The 23240-nt window shown below is 34.1% G+C and overlaps 1 protein-coding gene across 5 annotated transcripts in view; it reads right to left on the bottom strand.

Moving 5' to 3' along the window:
* SEMA3A (semaphorin 3A) overlaps positions 1-23240 on the bottom strand; it is a 522459-nt gene that overhangs the window by 215040 nt on the left and 284179 nt on the right. For 4 of the 5 annotated variants that reach the window (XM_038004552.2, XM_038004551.2, XM_038004549.2 and 1 more), the window contains one exon: positions 5808-6001. In XM_038004552.2, coding sequence (XP_037860480.1) covers positions 5808-5919 — 112 coding nt within the window. In that variant the 5' untranslated portion in view covers positions 5920-6001. Of the gene's footprint in view, positions 1-5807; positions 6002-6497; positions 6570-23240 lie in introns of those variants that run through there. The other variant, XM_007982333.3, reaches the window with a different exon arrangement.

Raw genomic sequence — 23240 nt, 5'->3', positions numbered from 1 at the left:
CACATGAATCTCTGCTTCCATCATTCTAATTTTTAGTATCATTGTTTCATTCACTATTTTCTTTTACTTTTTACAGATTAATTTCACATATCAAGTCTTATTTAAGTTAAAATATATGTATTTGCTTTTTACTTAGAAATTTTAGTTTTTCAGGATCAAAATGTACAAATAAATGCATGCAAATAGCACATCAATATCTTTAGCAAATTTCATTTTAACTAATGCTTCTGTTTTGTGAATGTTAAATTTCATGACTATTCCACCAATTTTTCCGAACTTGGTCTGCACACCTTATTCTGTGCATATTTACCCTAGTAGCCTGCCCATTTCCAAATTAATGAAAGAGTTGTCACAAATTGCTAGTGCCACCTATTAGTGGAAGCACAGAACTGCAAATCATGATAATTCCTTTATATAGTACCTTAGAAATCATGAAAGGTAAAAGCCATCCCAAGATTCACACTTGTTCAAATGTATGTTTACAACTGTTGGTCTTTTTAAAATAAACCTTCACCACATGTCCAAAACTTATTTCCAGACTGTCATGAGTGTTGGAGAGTTTGCCTCTATAACTTTGAAGCAATGAATTATTTATCACATATTACTTTTTCATAAAGGTTTGACAAGAGCAATATCTTAGTCGATTAATATGTAACTGTAATATCATGACTTTGTAAATAAAAGTTGTTGGATAATGATCAATTCAAAATTTATATTAGTATTGGTCATTTTGGAAGATTTTGTAAAAATTCAAGTTAAACGTTATTCAGAATAATCCTGACTTTAGATTTTGAAATTCTTCAAAGCTTGTGAAGGTGTGGTATTTTGACTTTTGGAGCTATGATACAAAGGTGTGTCACTGGAGTTAAAATGAGAAAAATTGGGATAAGTTAAACCACACAATTTCTTACAGAAAACTTAAAATTCATAATAACTTGAAAATACAAGTTTCTTAAAATGCAAACCTGAAAACATGATAGAAAATTTAATGCCCTATACAATTATATATTCACATTGAGCATAATATCCTCCATAACAACAATTTAACATTAATTTTTATTACTAGGAACATATGCAATCATATTAATTAATTCTAATTAAACTTATTACTGAAAGATCCTTGAGATACATTAAATCTTTACTACAGAAGTGTAATTGACTCCAAATTATAATATATGATTTATATAATAATTAAAATCAGAAAATAAAGGAAAATTAGATATTGCAGATCAATATATCTGTTTAGTTTGCTAATATTTTAGCAAACTATGTATTTCATGTCACTGACAACCGTAGAACTCTAGAAATCACTCATATGAAGAGAAATAAACCCTAAACCCTAAAAAGTTAGAATCGGGAAAATTATCTATTCAGTATCCATATTTATTTAAGCTGTTAATGACTGAATATCATTATTAAAGCTGGTGAGTTAGAGGCTTACATGAATTTGTGTTGCAGTCTCAGTTATTTTCTTATTTTATTGATTGCTAAAGTCTACACTGTATAAATTCTTTCAAAGGTCAATCAGGTTGGTAGCTTTAAGCAGAGTATCCACAAATTGGAGATTTATATTAGCCCTCATCTGATCTGACCAGCATTGTATCACAAGACGTGTGACTGTTTTATTTTATGTTCATTTTACATTATTTTGCCAGGGTATACTTGTTGTATAGATGAATAAAAAGTTCTAGTTTTCAGTGTGTTTAAATTCAAGATTTCAGAACCAAAATATGATTTATAAGGTTAATAGAATTTGCGAAGAAAAGGTCATCCAAAGACCTGGTGACAAATATACAGTGAGTATTTGAGAAAAGTCATTGCAAATAATTGATAACTTCATCGCTGTATGCATGTGTGTACGTATGTATGTGAGTGTGTGGGTGTGTCTTCCCCCCCAACTCTCACATCTCTTTCCTAAAAATATTTCATTTTAGCTGTGAGGAGATTTTTAGGGTAAGACTAACTCTATCTTATACTGTTATGTGAATGTTCAAGACATCCATGAAAACTTTTCATGGGACACAAAAGACAATACCCACTCTATTATTATATATATATACACGCAGGTATATATAATTTAAAATATCAATGTCATTTTAAACCGATAATTTTATTTATGAAGAATTGTATTGTGATTCGCAACTTGTAGATTGCTGAGGTTATTTTCACAATTATAAAATGAAGTTATTTTCTGAATTATAAAATTATAAAATGAAGTTATATTTCCTATGTATTGAAATATATGTATATGTATACCTATGTGTACACATAAATGTATTGGTGTATACACACACACAAACACACACACACACACAAATACTGCTCCGGTGAAAGTAAAGAAAATCTTAAAGGAAAGACAAAAAGTTTAATTAGAAAATCATTATTCATATTAATTAACTTTTGAACTAATTGTAATTTATTGAACAAAAGGTAAAGAACTTTTGCAAATTTTACTTCAGAAATTTTAACTAAATAAAATGATCTTCTCTTGTCACAAATATACATGAGAATTTTTATTTAATTGATAACGTCATTCTTATAATAACACCTTGACTGAAAAAAAAAAAAAAAAAAAACTTTAGAAAATAGAAAAAAGGAAGCCTTCAGAATGTCTACCACTTTTTAAAGTTCTATTTACTAAGTCCTTCCTATGAAGTTAAGGTTAAAATCATTGATTTAACCTTTGGATTCACAGGATCACCATCACATGGAGACATGCATGTGTCTTTGATTTCTACCAAAACTGAAGCACACAGTGTCCTGGAATAGCCCATTACATTGGATGATGGAACATTTGTCATTTGTTTAAAACCCAAACCCTAATTATTTTCTTGTGATTCACGCAGGTTTTTCTGAAGACTTCATTGTATCACATATCCCAAGTGGAAGATTATATAATTTTCCTGTATTTCATGAGAAAAGTGAAATTTGACTAGTTTTGTAGAAGAAATAAACACTTATGCATGGACCACTTTTTAAAAGAAGGATTTTATCATTTAGCCATATTACATATATTTAAAGATGACAAAAGTATTTCTGAGTAAATGTTTCTTAAGGATAATTTCCATGTAACTGCTGAGATTTACAGAGTTCTCACATTTTCTTCCCCCATAAGGATTCTAAATCAGATTGGTGCAGAGGAAAAGCCAGCATACCCCATTTTTCTAATATTATCACTTCTCCAGATGGTCCTGAACACATCTATTCAATTCCTTTTTCCTAGAAAGTAAAGAGGTATCTTATTAGATATGTACACCCGCTACAAAAGCCACCTTCCTGTTTTTACTTCTTTTTAACATATCAAGTCTCTTTCATCTCCTACCAGGCAAAAATGACAAGTAGAAACTAAGCACAGTGATTGCCTGAAACTTCATCTTGGCAACCTGAGCAATGACAGAGTTAATGGTGGATCTTTGAAAACAAGTGACCATGGGAAATTAAGGTTGGCAGGGATTTAACTCTTCATGAATCATGCTGGAATATTTTTAAGGGCAATGCAGTGGATGTTTTAACTGTGTTTGACATCTAATTAAGGAGAAGCAAGAAGTAGCTTAAAAAAAATCTCTATTGTACTTTAGAAACAAAGTACTGGCAATTGGCTACCACATACTTGCTTTGGCCAAACAAATGTACATGTAGAGAAAAAAGGTAATGACAGATTAATAAAATAACAGAAAAAAAGATTCCCCAGGCCATTCCTTTTATTCTTCTTGCTGTTGTTCATTTCACAGTTTATTTTAGCAAATTATTAAGCTCTAGGTGTATCAATGGAATTGTTACGTAGCTGTAGAGCAGTTTTTACTTAAAGGAAAGCAGAATAATTCTAATGGGTGCCACCACTAAAACAAGGCTTATAAAGACAGTATCAAATATATACACCTTGCTAATAAATACTGCTTGCTTCATCAGACAGGTTTAAAGCATATGTGCACAACAAAGGATATTCAAATTAAATGCAGTCTTTTTAACGTACAGCAAGAACAAGTGCCTCTTCTATCATGGAGAGTAACCTATTACCATGGAAATAAAATTCTTGCCAAATAAAAAAGTTTAATTCCCTATTTTTATTTTATTTTAAAATGTATTTATCATTTAGATATATTCAAACCTAGATTTTTAAAATATATTTCATGATTTTAAGCTGTTAAACTAAAAGTATTACAAATAGCTAGTCACATCTTTGAGAACTAAAGTTGCATGTAAAACTTACTCATAGGGAACATAAACTTGGATAAAGTGGACCATCAACTTAGACTTATTTGATGTCATCTTGTCAAGGAGTGAAAACAGAACGCAAAACTGATAAAAACACAGATACCATAATATCATATACTATGGAGATAATTTAAAGACAGTTACTAAATTAATTAAATAATTAATGCTATATGATTTTTTAAAACTTACATAAGTACAATTGCACTTCTGTTTGCTGATGTTTAAGTCTCTATTCCCAACTTGATACTCAGGAAAACATTACACCAAAAAGTAAATAAATATTCTAATTCAATGAATTTTATCTAACGAGCACTAAGTCCAAACAAACACATTACTAGGTGTTTAATTTTCTAATTCAAAGTGTGAAAATTACATCTCTCTTTCTGATTTGAGATCTTCATACACACTAGGGCATTCAGAAAAAGATGTTCCCCATCATATGAGAATTAAGTAATATGTTTTCTGGCATAAGGGCAAGGTAGAGTAGACATACATCTCTACAAATACCTTCAATAATTTTTCTTTTAACTTATAGGCTAAAAACTAAGCTTAATTAGAGCTTCTCACTGCTCCACTCCCAATTTTAGAAATCTGAGAATCATAAGAAATCAACACCTTAGGGAGTAAAACTACTTGAGTTAAAGCAGTTTAATCTTTAACTCCATTTTAATAATGCCTGAGCTATAGAAAGATTTACTGCGATTAAATTTAGGTATATCATTTTGGGATCTACTTTAGCATTACTTTACACATCATCTATTTATAAGATCTATCTAAGCAAATGTAGAACAAATATAAAAAATCCTCATTAAAATAAACACATACATTAAATTGTAACCAAATAAAGCACTAATGATAAAGCTCTTTTTTCTCTCTTAAATTTATAGTTTTTAAAAGAGAAGTTTACACAACTACCTATGCAAGTAGACAGTAATGCATCTGCAGTTCTCATTGAAGTACATATAGAATTAAATAACATAATATTTCAAAGACTTTAGCTTTACATAATTAGTCAAATACAGTCTTTTGTACAATCATAACACGCTGTGGAAAAACTAGTCTGTTCCATCCAGTTTATGTTCTCTTGGCAAACCATGATCTACTGCTTATGTTAAGCATCTGATTGTCAGATTTGAACAAACTGAATATTCATGATGACGATTAACCATTTCGTGTCTAAAACTAAGAAAATGCAATTCATCATAGTAATTATAGGTAAGGCATGCACATCTACAAAGAGACCATTTTTGCATTTCTATTTTTAAGAAAATATTTTAATAGAATTAAAGTCGGAAAAATTAACAGGCATAAGATAGGATAATAAGATATACAGATCAGCGTGTACCAGGCGTACAGCTCTTTTTGGCAAATGTGATTAAATGTTCTTTGTTTGCATTTAAATTGTCATATATCAAACAGAAGACATGCTTTTTACAAAAAGGGTTTAAAGCATCAGAGAAAGATACACATAATCACATAGGTTTACCGGGTTGAACTAAAGGTTTGATGATTTGGGGTTGGGAGGGAGTTCAAGGAATTAAGGGGGGGCGGTTATTACAAAGATAACCAAATAAAAGAAAAATAAGATTTACCTTTGTAGGATAATTTCAGCCTTGGCACATTATTCTTCCCATTTTGATAGTTTGCTCTTGCTGTAAGTAATACTCCCCAGAAAAGACAGACAATCCTAGTTAACCAGCCCATGCTGCAGACGCTGTAGGTCCCTTTGCTTCTTTAGTCTTCCTTCCTGTATTGTGCGGCCAGAGAAGTTCAAACAATCTGGAAACTGGAGGTAACAGGTGATTTAGGTCAGTTTCATTCATAAATGCAGACAATCAAGACCTCATGGCAACACTAACACCTCTTCTTCTGTAACAGTCACTGAAGCACAGAAACTTCAAACCCTCCAAAAAGAAAAAAAAAAAAAAAAAAAAAAATTCCGAGCCAGGCACCGGATAATGAGGCACAACTGTTGTGTGGAAAGAAAAAAAAAAAAAAAAATTAACAAGGTCTGCTGCAGTGGTGCTTAAGAAGCAGTTCCTTTTATCTAAGCTCCTCTGATAGCCGGTGGCAGACTCTAATCCTGCTCACTGCTTCATTCGGCTCCGGGGAAGCAGAATGAAAGGGAAACAGAGAGAGAGAGAGAGAGAGAGAGAGAGAGAGAGAGAGAGAGAGAGAGAGAGAGAGAGAGAGAGAGAAACCGTGAGCAGCGCGGACTTTTCCTGTACGCATGTAGGGGGAGATGACACAAGATCCCACAGACAGGTTTCCCCAACACTCACTAGACTGGCTGACAATGGGAGAACAGGCGAGCTCAACCCACTCCCCTTCCCTCCTGTCACACAACACATGCAAAAAACATCTCGTAGAGATTAGAGCCGGGAGCAGAACCCTCCGGCGTGCCTGTGAAAGGCATGTAGCTATAAATTTACTTCCCAAGGCAAGCGTTGTTTTATAGCCATTTTTGGGTGCAATTTTGATTTAAAAAATCTGAATTCTGCTACCTACAAAATTTACAATTCATGCTCATTATACAATCCTGTTGAACTTATGCATTGTGTGTGTGTGTGTGTGTCTATATATCCTCATCAATACAACTTTAACCACTGAAGGTTTTAAAGCCTTGTTAGAGATCATTCCCGCCTCCCAACAAACCCCCTGGGCTCAACCACCCCCTTCCTCTGTCCCACTGCAATTTCAGGGAAGAAATTCCTAGTAAAGCCCATTCCAACAATCAGTTCAAGACAAATATAGGTCCTCTGAGAATTATAAATTACAACGGGGGATTCTCAAAAGGATACTCAGAATTTAAAAACATCTATGGTTTTCCAGCTTCTGGAATGTTCTGTCTAACATTTTTAATGCATCACATCTCATTAATTAAAGACACTTCCCTAGTTTTGGTTTAAAGGGCAGCGGAAGATGACAAAGTTCACAAAAGTCCCTGCTGAGTGTCAAGGAGTAACATGAAAAGAATATCTCTGTGTCTTCATGAGCTGCTGAAGGGTTACTAAATTTTCTGTGGTTCGCATAGGCATGTGTTCATGCAGTCATACGAACACCATTAGTTCTTCCTTCTGAAACAAGTAGTTGTCTGTGGCCTCTCAGTTTTCTCTCTTATTTTTGGTTCAGTTTTACTCAAAGCTGATATTTTTATAAGAATCTTTAGGGGATGTACAAAAAAGTTAACAGAACAGAACTTTCTCTCCTTTATTCCCCCAACTGATTCTGCCCTACCCTCTCCTACCACCGCACCCCACCCCCCACCTCCAGATACAGCACTTGGAATCCAGAGACTCAACTTCAATAGTATGGAAACTTCTTGATTGAAGGGAGAGAGTGAGTCTCACAATTAAAAACATAAACACCTACTGAAAGTGGCTTAGTATTCTTAAGAAAATGATCTAAGCATTGTCACTACAGCTTTCATTACTTAATGTCTACAGACCAACAGAGAAAGCACAGCGCTGTCTCTCTCTCTCTCTCCCTCTCTGCCTTTGAATGTGTGGCTTGTGTGAATGTAGGTGGAGAAGGAGGAAGAGGACCAGGAGGATTTTAAAGAGGGGGAGAATGGGGAGAAGGGAGGAGGAATTCTCTCTACTTCACTAGATTGACTCATCAAACAGATCTTATTGTATTTGTCAGTTTCCGCAAGCCTATTGATCAGCCAGTATTGTTAAGAAAATAAAATCCAAAAATAATGTTGATTTTACTGATTCCCACACTTGTTATCCTGGGCACTTTTCATGCTCTAGGCAATGGATTAAGGATACAGATGACAAGAGGCTTGTCTGTCTTCCATGGATTACTCTCTATAGACATTCATTCTGCAGAGGAATTCATGTCGCTTTGGGATTATTTCAAGGATTGGACTAATGAACCAGCCTATTGAAATCTCACATATAATTAGTTTAAATACTTTAAATAGTTTTACCATTTTATTAGTATATATTTTATGTCTTTAAAATATTTTTATATGTTTACTCTTGTTTTCTAGAAGAGCAAGTTATTTTGTCAAAACTAAACAGGATAAAAATATGTATAAGCGTATCCATTTCACCTGTGTAATGTCTACTCCTGAAATATTTTGATATGCTCCAAGTAAAACAAAAGGCTGTACATTTAGATAAAAGAGGGTCAAAATTTGCTACCTGGGGGAAGAAAAACATAAAATCTGGATTTTGAATCACAAAATCAGGACAGAGTTATTTCACTTCAGAAAACGAAAAATTTAAATCAATGTTGATGCATAGAAGTTGGTAGCACAGACACCTCCACATATACACTATTTTTATAAACTGTGATCTGATTATTTATTTTGATATTTTTCTTACCCTCCAAATTATTTATGATCTTCGTGTTTTTCCAGATGTTTAAAAGTTTCATGAGTTTGCATTTACATTTGCTTTTCTGCAGATTTTTTATTTAAGAAATGTAAAAATAGTAAATTATTCAGGCAAACTAACTGTCCTAGACTGATTAAGTTGTAAAATATTAGAAATGTCCGGCCACACACAGATAATTCAAATGTTAAATTAAAAATGAAAGAAGAAAGTAAATGCCTGAAAAATACTCACAAAAGCATTTGGAATATTATATTTCTACTGCCTTCTCATTCGAGTTTGCTCAGAGTTGAATAAAATTGTATTTAAATTTTTTTAATATCCCCAAACACCTGAGGATAATCAAACTTCAATCTATTTCTCAACTAAAGTAGAAGCAAGATACGGGTAGACCTCGATGTGAGGTATCAGAATCTATCGGAATCTGACTGCATGTGTACATTGAAGATTTTAATCCACTCCTCCAAAGATCAGTCCTTTTTTTTTTTCTTTTTTCTTTTTCTTTTTTTTTTTTTTGAGACGGAGTTTCGCTCTGTCACCCAGGTTGGAGTGCAGTGGCATGATCTTGGCTCACTGCAACCTCCGCCTCCCAGGTTCAAGCAATTCTCTTGTCTCAGCCTCCCAAGTAGCTGGGATTACAGGTGCATGCTGCCACGTCCAGCTAATTTTTTTGTATTTTAGTAGAGACAGGGTTTCACCGTGTTGCCCAGGTTGTTCTTGAACTTCTGAACTCAGGCCTGCCTTGGCCTCCCAAAGTGCTAGGATTACAGACGTATGCCACTGTGCCCAGCCAGATCACTCCTTACTCTGAGACTCTGTGGCCTAACTTCTGAAATTAGAAAACCTGCTGTATTTGACACCATAACCATTGATTTTATTTTACTGTATCACTTACTACTTTTTAAAAGTCACAAATATTATATTATATTGGCTTTTTTTTTTTTTTTTTTTTTTTGAAACAGAGTTTTGCTCTCGTTGCCCAGGCTGAAGTACAGTGGCACGATCTTGACTCACTACAATCTTCACCTCCCAGTTTCAAGTGATTCTCCTGCCTCAGCCTCCCGAGTAGCTGGGATTACAGGTGCCCACCACCAAACCCAGCTAATTGTACAGCTAATTGTATTTTTAGTAGAGACAGGGTTTCACCACGTTGGTCAGGCTGGCCAGGTTGGGGTCAAACTCCTGAACTCAAGTGATCCACCCGCCTCAGCCTCCCAAAGTTCTGGGACTACAGGCATGAGTCACTGTGACCAGACTTATATTGGCCTTTTAACATTGAATTTTATTTAAGGTATAAGTGAAATATTCTTATATATTTCTTCCCCTAAGTAGCCTATTTTCAATTATTTTCTAACCCACAATTTACATCATGTACTATATTTAACTGTATTTGTAACTGAGTGTCTAATATGTTCTAACAATTCGAGTTTTCAAATATGATTAACTTCTGCCATGGAGTTAAATTTGAGCAGTTGCTTAATAGGATGATCATGCCGTTGTATACTTTTCTGTCAAATAAATCAGTAGTTTTTAACTTCACCTCCCTCTGTATTGAGAAAGAGTGCTAAAATTTTTGACAGTGGCAACTTTCTGGATGGTGTGCTTGATCTTCTAGAGGAACAATACTTCCCACTTCACAACAGGATAGTTAACTTGTTTTTCAGTAAAGACCTCTGTAGTCATAGAAGATACATATTAAAGTATTTACACATTGGCTATGTATTTTTTATCTTTTCAAGAATTGGATGAAACCAATGGGTATAATTTTAAAATGTTCACTCTCTATATTTTGCTATTATTGAAACACATTTGGATAATAATAAACACTGTAATTTAAGAGCAGCATTGTTTCCTAATTTGTGAGATAGTCGTCTAAGTACTTTCCTAGGTTACACATACCCTGATCTCTCTGCGAATGGTTAGGTAGAAATACTAGCTGTATTTGTGCATAAAAGAATATAAGGAGAAATTGTATTTTAGATCTATTTCAAAGATTTAGTGGACAAAATGTATCTGAAATTACGATGCACTTGATTAAATAATCTCAGCTCTTTCTGCAGTTCACCTTCCCCACCCATTTTATTGTGATCAGATACAGGAAATCCCCAAAAGTGTGCCACTCTCAGAAGCAGATGAACTCTTTAAAGGAAATTACTAAATTAGGAATTTTTAAATGAGTTAGTTAATCTGTTCTTCTAAGAAATAACACCAAAGAGGAAACCAGTACTAAAAACACAAATTTTAGTGTTCTTGGCAAGGTGTTTTTCAATTGAGACATGTAAAAAACATATTATTTTTCAATCAACATCTTTTATTTCCATTTTTATCTTCAAGGAATGCTTCATTCATATTTGAAAACGGCTTACAATCAACAGAATTTTAGCAAATGTCATAGTCAAACATTTGCCTTGCTCTGACTTCTGATGTTGGAAATTCATTTTTAATGAGGGTTTTTCTATACAAGAAATTTGAACCTTTTTTTTCTAAAAAAGAATTGTGTGGGTGAAAAAATTCTTTAGACGATCAGAAGACACTCTATTAATTGGGGAAACTAAATAGTTGATGTATTATTATTCATTCTAGCCAAAAATGATAGTGATTTAGGAACTATTACAGTTGTTGCTGGAAACTGGGGGTGGAGGTTAAAAGCAATGTTTAAGAAATTAAGTTAAACTTTTAGAATCTGACCCTTATGAATGCTTTCAGTATAAGCAACATGTGAAAGCATGAGTTGAGAGAAGGAATTGATAAAATGCAAAGAGAATTCAATCTCTAGGGAAGCATTAACTCTTCCCTCTCCCTTTGACTCTCCCACCCCCCATGCCCCGATCCACCCTCATCATGAATAGTGATTTCAGTAAAAGAAGCTCTTACTTCTCCTGGACTGAATTTGTAACAGTTTGGAGAAAAAAAAAAAAAAAAGTTTTGTGTTTTCCTGTTTTCTTTTGCAATATTAACGTTTATAATACTTTAAGGTAAATAGGGACTCAGAGCATAAAAATATTCCTTGTTTTTCAAATGAATTGATGTGATAAGTCTTAATATTAAAACAATATAGAAGGAGAACAAAAACTGTTCAAATAGTCATTGATGATGACGGTAGATTTGAAGAAAATCCTAGACAATTTAGGTTATCAGAAATTACAGAGAAAGTCTTCTAGTGGTAAACTGTCCTTTCCCTGAGAGTTTGAGTAATGGAGCCGGTAGGTGAACTTTATTAGGTTAGTAAGTTTGAGGGGGATGAAAGAGAGTGACAAGAGAAGGGATGCATAAAATTTCATAAGTTATGGTTAGTATCCCACTTGCCAAATGTAGCTAAAATCCAGTTATAGGAATGATTTATCATTTCTATGGTCTCTCTTTTCTTTTGTCTTCTTAAATTTTTAACATTTCAGATTGTTTGAAAGTGGCATTTTCTTTTTGCCATTTCTATCTGCTTAAGGGTCTTGTCATCACTACAGCTACTTTGTGAGATTATCTGAAGTATGAATGCAGTGTTCCGGAATACTAATATATTAAAAGCAGTGAAACACTGAAAATACCTGTTTTTTTCTTTTTCTTTTTCTTTTTTTTTTTTTTTTTTTTGAGTGAGAGTCTCCACCTCAACTCAAATGGAACAAGAAAGTTTTCAAGTGAGACAAAAATCCCATTGTTAATACTGATCAGTACAGGCTAGGCAGTGAGGAGGAAAAAATGAGGCATCTGTGGAATACAAATGAAATGAGCAGGTTGGCTATCGGGTGTTTCAGGATATTAAGTTATTAGTTATTCGCTTTCAGTAAAGGCATACACACACCTTTTCACTGAATAAATAAATAAGTAGGTCTACACTAAATAAACAAAGTGAAGAGACTAAGCAATATGGTTGAAAGGATTACTTTACATCTGAGTCACGCAAAGCAGATGCATAGAGTTTCCCTTTGTTATCCACTGAAAAAGAATGTTGCACCTCAGATGTAAGTTTATTACAATATCTATAGCCTAGGAAGAGGCCTTTTTTCTTTGTTTTAAATGTTTTTAATGAACTTGAAGCTGATAAGGATTAAGAACAGGAATGCTGAAACCTAGAATTAAAGCTCCTTAAAAGGGTTTATTATAATGGCAAAACCAACTGTTTGGTAAACGGTGATTCAAAATCTACTGTGCATTCTGCTTTTTAAGGGCACAGATTTCTCTAAGTTGCAATAGTTAGAGAAAAAAATGACTTCAATTATTTTTATTCCATATTGTCTCAAGTGTAAAATATCATTTGATCCAGTTTATGCTTTCCCCGCCCCCCAATGTGTAGAGTAGCATTATATTCCAGGTTTAATTTCACTGCCTTGGCTACAAAAGCAGCTGTCACCTTATGGAGGAGATTAGAAAATGCCTTGTTTATTAGTTAACAATGCTTTTATTATGGACAATAATATGTTTTTAAATATCCCCTTTTTTATTAGAGCATATCCTTAGAACTAATCCCTTTGAAAATCAATCGACATAAATTCATTTTCCTTTTCCTGTTGTATCAAGGAGAACAGAAATAACATCCAATACATCTAACTTTGAATCTTCTTAAATTACAGATTCAAGTTGAAAAAGTTTGACTTGAAGACTTAAGTGACAATGTGAGTATTCCTTTGGTTGATTTTTTAAAGTTGATACATAACTTTGGTGACTTAAAGCACTTTAAACATCCCCAAACATCTAATTAAATTTTATAATCTTCCTTTTGAGACAAAAATGATGTTTGCCCAATGCAATTGTGTTCTTACATACACCTGGCCATCTCAGCTAAAGCTTTATCAGTGAACTGCCATAATGTGCGGATTATACGTGAGGAAAACAAATTAATTTATTTTTTGAAACTATGATTTCAGACAATGAGTGTAGTTCTCATTGTGTAACTTTGTTGAAATGACATTCGATGTTTTTGATAGAATTGTACAACACGAGGCCGGGCGCGGTGGCTCAAGCCTGTAATCCCAGCACTTTGGGAGGCCGAGACGGGCGGATCACAAGGTCAGGAGATCGAGACCAGCCTGACTAACACGGTGAAACCCCGTCTCTACTAAAAAAATACAAAAAACTAGCCGGGCGAGGTGATGGGCGCCTGTAGTCCCAGCTACTCGGGAGGCTGAGGCAGGAGAATGGCGTAGACCCGGGAAGCGGAGCTTGCAGTGAGCTGAGGTCCGGCCACTGCACTCCAGCCTGGGTGACAGAGCAAGACTCCGTCTCAAAAAAAAAAAAAAAAAAAAAAAAAAAAAAAAATTGTACAACACGGCAACTGTAGTTTGCAATATATTGAATTCTAGAAAAATGCTAAGAGAGTGAATGCAAAGTGTTCTCACCACAAAAGTGATAACTATGGGAGGAAATGCATATGCTAATTAGCTAGGATTTAGTCATTTCACATTGTATATATGCTTTAAAACAATATGTCCTACACAGTTAATATATTCAATTTTATTGTCAATTTTAAAAATAATAATCTAATATTTTAGTGGTCTAATTTCATCTATTAAATACTCACTGCACATTTATTGATGCTGTGAAGCCTCTTTCTGTTCTAGTAAGTCAAAATTGCAATCACTTATGGAAATAGGAAAACTGAAATAGAGCAAATCGAGTTAATGTGGTAGTCTCTTTCTTGGGTTGTTGACATGACTTGGTAGGTGCTTGCCACAGTGTGCAATCCAGCGCACTTAATTTGTTTCTAGAGAAATAATTTTAAATATATTCTTTCTCTACTCTCAAAACCGGTAAACATTGAAAACATTTTACTTATCAAATATCTTGCATTGTTTCCTTTATATTTATCCATTCATTCAACAAAATTTTGAGATATGTTTAGGCACCAGTCTTTGTGACTTACAAAACTAATCACAGGTTATTTTTTTAGGATAGCAATGTATATTCCTAGTCATGAATGTGCTAATGTCAATTTATCTCTTTTTTCCCTGCCCCAAGTTATATAAACTATCTATAAATCTTCCTGTATCTATTTTGGCATAATGTGCTTAATTTTTTAATACATCTATGCTGTTATACTCATTTCATTAATTCCTGTGTTGTTTTTCATCCCTTCTATTAACATCTTCTATATTCTTCTAGAAGACTCTAGCAGATGACAGATTGTCTATATATTTTGTTGGATTACTCATGATTAAGGGCTATTGTATTCTCCTAAAGCTAATCTGCCTACAGTTTGCATTAGCGACTCAGGATATAAGATTTTGCATTAGGGTCTCAGTATATAGGATTACTTTACATACTTTTGAAAAAGGCTTGCATAATAATCACAATATTTTTCAAGTATTCTAGGAGCTCCTTCTTCCTATGTTTCTATGGTGTTGAGTGCATTTATCTATTATGGCACTTATTGCTTTGTATCACATTTCTTCAGTAGACTCTAAATTCAAAGGAAAGAGAAGCCTTTTTTTTTTCTTATTTTATTTTTAATGCTCAGCATAAAATTTGGCACAGAGTAATGCCTATCTTATTAATTAATGGATTAATTAATTAGTAAAGGGAAATGTATACTAGTTAAAATACTATGTTCAGAAATCTAGTTTTAACAGTTTTTGTAGAAATTATTTATTTGTGTGTATATAGATTATATACTATATACTATATTATATTTTATATAATATATAATATACAATATATGATGTATGATTATATATTGTATATTATATATTATATGACATATATAATATATAGTATGTATAGTATATATAATATATAATTATATATTATATCATATATTATATCATATCATATATTATATATGATATTATACATGATATAATATATATGTTATTTTATATATATATATATATATATTTTTTTTTTTTTTTCCCTGAGACAGAGTTTCACTCTTGTTGCCCAGGCTGGAATGCAATGGCATGATTTCGGCTCACTGCAACCTCTGTCTCCCAGGTTTAGGCAATTATTCTGCCTCAGGCTCCCAAGTAGCAGGGATTACAGATGTGCACCACCATGCCTAACTAATTTTTTTTTATTTTTAGTAGGGACGGGGTTTCACTATGTTAGTCAGTCTGGTCTCGAACTCCTGACCTCAGGTGATCCAACTGCCCCAGCGTCCCAAGTGCTGGGATTACAAGAGTGAGCCACACACCCAGTCTCTTTGTAGATATAATTGCACTAGTTGTTCATGCTTTTATATTAAGCATGTATTGGAAGGCAGCCCATGGCATTAGAGAGAATTCTAAAACACTGCTAAAATAAGTATATTATAGTTCACAAAACAAAATATGTTTAGTTTATCCTTCAAAACATAGAAAATTTCATTGTTACTAACTTTTATGCAATTATATATCTCTTTTGAGATTAAAGACTCCTCTTCAGATTTACCATAGTTACTATGATTATTATGTTACTCCTATAGATAATAATCAAAATGAGTATTCTACGGTGTTTCTAAATGTGTAGTGTTTCCAAATGGTAATGCTCCATTTTTTTAATTTAAAAATTAAGAATGATAGTTATGAAACTCTCAAGAAATAAAGCACCACAACTGTGAAAATTCATGTATTGTGTAAGACAGAACATCTGGATTTAAATCATAAGATCATAATTTGTAGCAATATAATATAAATGTCAGTTTCTTTGTCTAGAAAGCAGTTGATCACCATCATGGCTGTCAAATGGGATATATATTTTTTTATTGCCAAATACAAGGACATCCGGGGTTCCACACTCCCTGACATTGTGGAGTCGGATTTTGCAGTCACAGAGTTTGGGTAAGCTTCTGGGCATCAGAACTGAACATGGGGCATGAAGATATCAGGTAGATACTGAGGAGAAACATTAGTGATTCCGAAATGCCCTTTAGGAGAAAGAGGAGGCAACTTCTTGAGAATCACTTCACATAGGTACCACAAAGGCTAAATGAAAGAGAGGAGGATCTAGGCTTTTGTTAATATTATGGCTTGAAAAGTTGCCCTTGGCCGGGCGCGGTGGCTCACGCCTGTAATCCCAGCACTTTGGGAGGTCGAGATGGGCGGATAACGAGGTGAGGAGATGGAGACCATCCTGGCTAACACGGTGAAACCCCGTCTCTACTAAAAATACAAAAATTAGCCAGGCGCGGTGGCGGGCGCCTGTAGTCCCAGCTACACTGGAGGCTGAGGCAGGAGAATGGGGTGAACCCGGGAGGCGGAGCTTGCAGTGAGTGGAGATCGCGCCACCACACTCCAGCCTGGGCGACAGAGCGACTCCGTCTCAAAAAAAACAAAAAGAAAGAAAGAAAGAAAGAGAGAGAGAGAGAGAGAGAGAGAGAGAGAGAGAGAAAGAAAGAAAGAAAGAAAAGTTGCCCTTTATGTATTACATGTTAGATTTTAAATGTGCTAAATTTACATATCAAATGCAGTAGGTTTTACCATGAAGATTCAGATCATCTGTATTAAAACGTGAAGATTAGAGAGGGCAGTAGTAAGCAGAGAAAGCATGACTTAAGACTAACAAGTATGAGGTTGCCTTTGCTAATCAGCCCTGCAACTGCAGGCAGCTGCAAATTGAAAGAGAACAACATTTCACCACTTCACAAATTGCTGGTGACTCACTTGGCCAGATGTGCATTTGAGATCCTCCATCTTTCGTGGCTTGCACAGAAAGAATGTTATCTTTTATGGTAAATCAAGCCCTAAATTATTAGAAGACCCATTACTAGTACTAAATCCTCAACATGTGAGTGAGTTTTAATAACCTAAGTTACAAACCGCATGAGTTAGTGAATATTTATTTTTCAGAGCAAATTATTTTCCCAGATAAGTGTCATAGTTAACTTTAGGAAGCAGAGAAGTTAAGGTCAACAGGTGAAACACCTGTACAATTATTATGGGAATATCTCCTGCTACTATTTATATTTCAAGTCATTACATCTCATAGGTCAATAGCACTCTTTACTATTTTAACTACTCAACAAGTTTTGTTTCATGCTGTTTTCAGAACACTGGGGAATCCTGATTGGCTGGTAAATAAGTTAATTTTCCATTCTGGTGGAATTTTTACTATAATAGTTTCAACAGGAACATTCTCTCTTTACCTTTGATATCATTGTTAAAATAGCTTGGCAAAAACATGACAATGATTACAGTTATGCAATCATCTTTTAACAGTTTCTCAGATCTGCAAATGGACACCCACAAAAATATCATTTAAATTCATGAGATGAATTTTTACAGATATCTAAATTTACAAAATAATTCATGTCCATATTTATTTTTTCATAATAATTTCCAGAAGTCTAGAAACAGTATAAAGTTAAGCATGAAAATATAACTGCCATAATCTGAATAGAATTACAATTCCTATGCATAAGTCTCAATCCATGACAAAATTCCTAGATTTTTTAGCAATAAGTAGTGTGATATATTCAGTAGACTTTGAAGAATCATGTTTTATAACACTATCCAGAATTTTGAAAGTTCATTCCTATTGTAGTGCCTCAAAAATACTGTTTCAAATGTATTCAACAGTACTTTCAAATATGAATTAAATAAATGTAGAAAGCCACTTAGTCTCTTACTAAACTGAGTCTATCAGAAAGTGGTTCAAAGGTCACTAATTATTTTATAGCAATAATCATGTTGTAGCTTTAAACAAACTTAGGCTTCAGTCTACTTTAAAACTAGAGTGCCAGGATGAAATTAAAGACCTTTCTTTCAGAAATAGAGATGATTGAGTTACATTTAACAAGATGCAGGATGTGGCACTTCAACTATCTAACAGTGACGGGCTGTTTGCAATCCCAGCAGCTAGATCATATTTCCTTTCCCTCACACAATCTCAGAATAATTTCACAAAAATTACATGATTGACACTATGGCATTCTTCCCATTCCTATTTATTTAAATGTTAATACCTCCATAATAAATATATACTTAAAAAGTATTAAGAAAGAAAATAAAATAACCCAATTTTACTTGGGTGAATTTTTAAATGCTTAGTTTATTGTAGAAACCAAGATAGCATTTTATTTACTCCAAATAAAATTTAGATTAATTGAATGTTCTGACTGCTGTTACTTATCTATTAAATGGCCTCGAACTCCTGACCTCAGGTGATCCAACCGGCTCAGCCTCTCAAAGTATATACTATTAAATGGGTACTTCCTATTAAATGGGTACTTTCTATAGTTCTTTCTTGTTCAACTGCATAAACAAATGACAGGATATGGTTAAAAAAAAATAGTAAGATATTTTTCTATGTTTTATATCACAGCAATTATATATTATAGTAAATATCCTTTTCTGTAACTTATTCTATCTGTACTTTGATTACTCACCTTTAAATATTCAATTATTTACAGAGTCTTGCAAAATTATTTATCCTAATTATAGGCACCCAAACAGTGATTATCATTATTAGTTAAATCTCTATGCATATAGGTGTTTGGGCATGTTTACATGTATTCATCCTGTCATACAGTGCATATTTCATTAATATATTCGTCTTGCAGCACTGCTTTAATTGAGAGACCTCTTCAGTGGTGAGGCTCATATGGACTGTTTCCTGTGAGGTTCCTAGTAACATTCCTTTCACACAATGGGACCTCAATAAATGTCAGTGAATTACTTCCTGACTATTGTCATGGTTCCTGGGAGATGCAGGGTGGGGTTGACAGCAAGAGACAAAGCTGGCTGTCAAAACTATTATTTAGATGAACAGTGAAAGTAGGATTTAAAACAAAATCTGAAGGTTTTCAGAACTCTGCCCATTTTATCAAATCCTGATTCAAACGATTCTATGTACTCCACAACCCACTAAGATCCATTTGAAAAACAAACTCCAGAATTAGAAAACTGGTCAAAGACCATTTTCTTACTTAAAATATAATTGCTTAAAAGGGCTATATTTAGAAACTATGTTTAACTGCAGAAATTACTGTGTTCTGTTTTGGGATATGTACAAGAGTAGTTTGTTTTAGGATAATGAAATATGCTTAAATAATAGAATTTCATTAGGTATAGGTCTGGCAAAAGTGGCTTTCATTTTGCCGAGTTCTCTGACCCATAAGCTGAAAATCAGGCATGATAAAATTTAAGAGGTCAAGTCGTTTTCCTGTGGACATAGGTGTAGGAAAAATGTGTCTTCCTTTTCCTAGGAGTTTGGTGGGGCTGTTGCTGTGGGAGGCAGGTTTCCGTGCAATTGCGCTGCAATAAAGGAAGACTGCTGTGAGAGAATAAGGCTGTGTGTGGAATGAGGACCCTAAAACGGAGAAACAGTGAGGAGATTGCTGTCATGTGGATGTTTCTCTTCCCAAGGTTATAAGGCATTTTTAGTATTGTGTATTTTATATATGTGTATATGCACACACGCACATGTATACATACCTACACACATATGTATACATATTTATGTATAAACGTATATGTGTATATACTTATGTATACATGCATGCCTACCTTATATACACGCGTGCATATTTAATGTAATTCAAAATAGTTATTAAACTTTTATGCTAGGTTATATACTAAAATGTTAAGAACGGAAAGACAACCCGGGCGCGGTGGCTCACGCCTGTAATCCCAGCACTTTGGGAGGCTGAGGTGGGCGGATCCCGAGATCAGGAGATCGAGACCATCCTGGTTAACACGGTGAAACCCCGTCTCTACTAAAAATACAAGAAATTAGCCGGGCGTAGTGGCGGGCGCCTGTAGTCCCAGCTACTCCGGAGGCGGAGGCAGGAGAATGGCGTGAACCCGGGAGGCGGAGCTTGCAGTGAGTCGAGATTGTGCCACTGCACTCCAGCCTGGGCTACAGAGCAAGACTCTGTCTCAATAAATAAATAAATATAACGGAAAGACAAATGAATACATTCTCTGCCATCAAAAATTTGTGATTAAATCAGGGAGGCAACGTAAGACTAGCCTTTTAGAAATATACAGCAACAATCTACATGTCATTCAACTATAAACTTTAAAACATGGATGAAAGATAATTACTCTTATCTTTAAAAAAGTATTTAGTTAAGCTGAGGTAGTTTCCAATAAAGTGTCATAAAATAATTCTCTTCTCTACTGAATGATAGAAACTCATGAGTGATTTCTGGCATCTTAAGTATCAGTGGAACGGTTGACTTTGACCCATTTCCTTATTCCAAAGAATTGCTCTCAGATTTCAGTCTTGCAAAAAGTGATAAAGGCTGGTTTCAGAAATCAGATTCAGAACACAGAAAACTGCAGGTTTCTTATTACTGCATTATACATGGATCTAAAGGTAAACACTATCACCCGAGTCTCATTACCAGAATTGGATACTGAGTATATGTAATGCTCTAGAAATTATATTCAACATCTAAATAGAATGTTATTTTGCAACAGATGGACTAGTGGCCTATTTACACCTTAATTCAATTTTAAATATTTGTGACTAGTATTTGCACTTTAGAATCTTCTTGTTCCTCCAAGAGTTTTATTTCATATATGCTATGGAAGAAACATCACTTTTCAGACTTTCATTTTGTTACATATACCTGCATAGAATCTGGAATGAAACTACAAAGCAGAGAAGAACGTTGTGTAACCACTTCTTAGTGATTCAGTTAATTTTCGAGTTGGGCCTTTTATATTACTCAGTGATCCAAGTAGGAATGACAACACAAGGATTTTATTATTTAATCACTTCATGTAGTAGACTGTGTATGTGCGTATGTTTGTGCATGTGTTTGTGTGAGTGCAGGCTTAGGTTTAGGCCAAAAATGCATAGATTGTATTATTAAATAACAAAGGAAGAGGCAGTACAGTATGATGAGGGAATCCCAACCTGAGTTCCATTTACAGTTTGGGCACTAACCAATTATATATTATGGGTTAATGAATTTCTTGGGGGCTTGATATCCTTTTCTATACATGAATGAGATGGATTAGATAAATTCCACCTTCAGTTCCTTCTAGTGCTGAAATAGTATATCCAAAAGTGTATTTCAAAAGCATAGTGTAAAATGTATCACTTAAATTATTAGCAATATTTAATTATTTGGGTTAGGAATAAGAATTTAATGGTTCATATTTCTCCAAGCAAATCTATAATTTTAATTGGAGAATAAAATGTAGTAACTGTTATATAATACTCTGCCATTCAAACTATTCAACAGTAACTATGATAGCCCCAATAACAACATCTTAATTTATTAAATAAAAGTATTTGTAATATACCTCCTACACTAGACTCTCAAGTAAGAACCTGGGATAAAGTCAATTACACGCTTCTGACATTAAAAGTAATTGGTATGGTGCAGAAGAATTTGGCTGAAGTTAAAGTTTCTGGAGGGTGTCCACCATTCTTATTATTTTGGGAAGAAAGGTTACTTTTTTTTCCTAAGGGGATTATTAGAGACAATAATGTACATGTTTGATTTACGTTCTTTTACTCAATTACATCAAGATATCCATAGAGCAGAAAGAAAACCAGTATTATTGATAATAATTTTATCCATCTTATTTCAATGAATAGCTATCGTTTTCAGCCTTGGAATCATTTCGACACACTGAAGTATTTTTTGTGGGGAAGAAAAAAATGAGTAAGATGTGATTCCTGCCCTTGAGGAGGTTCCAATCTAATGAGGGAAAGAGTTACATAAAAATAAAAAAACAAACACAGCATGGTAATTGCTCAGATAACACAGATGTTAGGCGCTGAGCCCAACTGGTTTTACAGGAGGCTTCCTGTGGGAGAAGGTGTCTGACTTGGGTCTTAAATGATGAGTAAGAGTAGGTGAAGAAAGATGAAGAGGTCATTCCAAGCCTTTAGCCAAAGTAAAAAATCCACAACATAGGAGAGCGTGTGTGAGTGCAGGAAATGGGAACAATTTTGTCATTAACAGGGTGTAAATTGCAAATAGGAGAGAAAGGAGAAATTAGCAGGGACCAAATCAAAAAGCATTGCTGTAGTCATGCTTGTAACTCTAATGTAGGTGACGAAAGCCACGAAAGGATTTTAAGGAAGACGATGCCATGGGCAGATTTTCTTCTTAGAAAATGGAATGTGGTTGCAGTGTGGAGTGATGTATTTACTAGGAACAAACATAGAGCTAAGAAGGCTATGTAGGTTTCTTCTTTTTCTTTTTCTTTTTTCCTTTTTTTTTTTTTTTTTTTTAGAAAACGTATTTATTATTTACACCACTGAACCTTGTCCTGTAAGAACAATATACACCATGTTTCTTTAAAAGGATCAATTCCTTTCAAATACAAGAACTGCATAAAGCAATGCTGTCAACACAAAACAGTGATAACATTACATATCTGCAGGCTTAAGCATTGCAAATAATATTTTTTAAATTTTATGGCTAGATATTTTTACTGAAACAGTGTTAGCCCTTAGACAAGATATATCTGGAACAGAGCAAAAACCTTTTGTTCATGCTTTTTCGGAATGAATCAGTGATATGTCCCTTTTAAAAATTTATTGCTTTTAATTGCTTTTATGACAATGGTTTTAGGCAGATTCTACTTGGTCACCAAAAAGAGATTCATTCTCGTTCTTTAGTTTTTATTCTTCGGTCTATGTAGGTTTTTAATGGGATGGTCTATACCAGAGATGACTAAACCCCAAATCATAGCAACTGAATATGAGGAGAGAAGGCACATTAGGTTTGTATAAAGGCGGCAAATATGCTAGCCTTGGTGAAAGGTTGTGTAAAGAGAAGGATAAAGAAGTGGGATTGGCCGGGCGTGG

This window comes from Chlorocebus sabaeus, chromosome 21, assembly GCF_047675955.1.
Source record: "Chlorocebus sabaeus isolate Y175 chromosome 21, mChlSab1.0.hap1, whole genome shotgun sequence".
Taxonomy (NCBI): domain Eukaryota; kingdom Metazoa; phylum Chordata; class Mammalia; order Primates; family Cercopithecidae; genus Chlorocebus; species Chlorocebus sabaeus.
The sequence above is the reverse complement of the archived record's forward strand: the minus strand, read 5'-3'. Positions and strand labels throughout refer to the sequence as shown.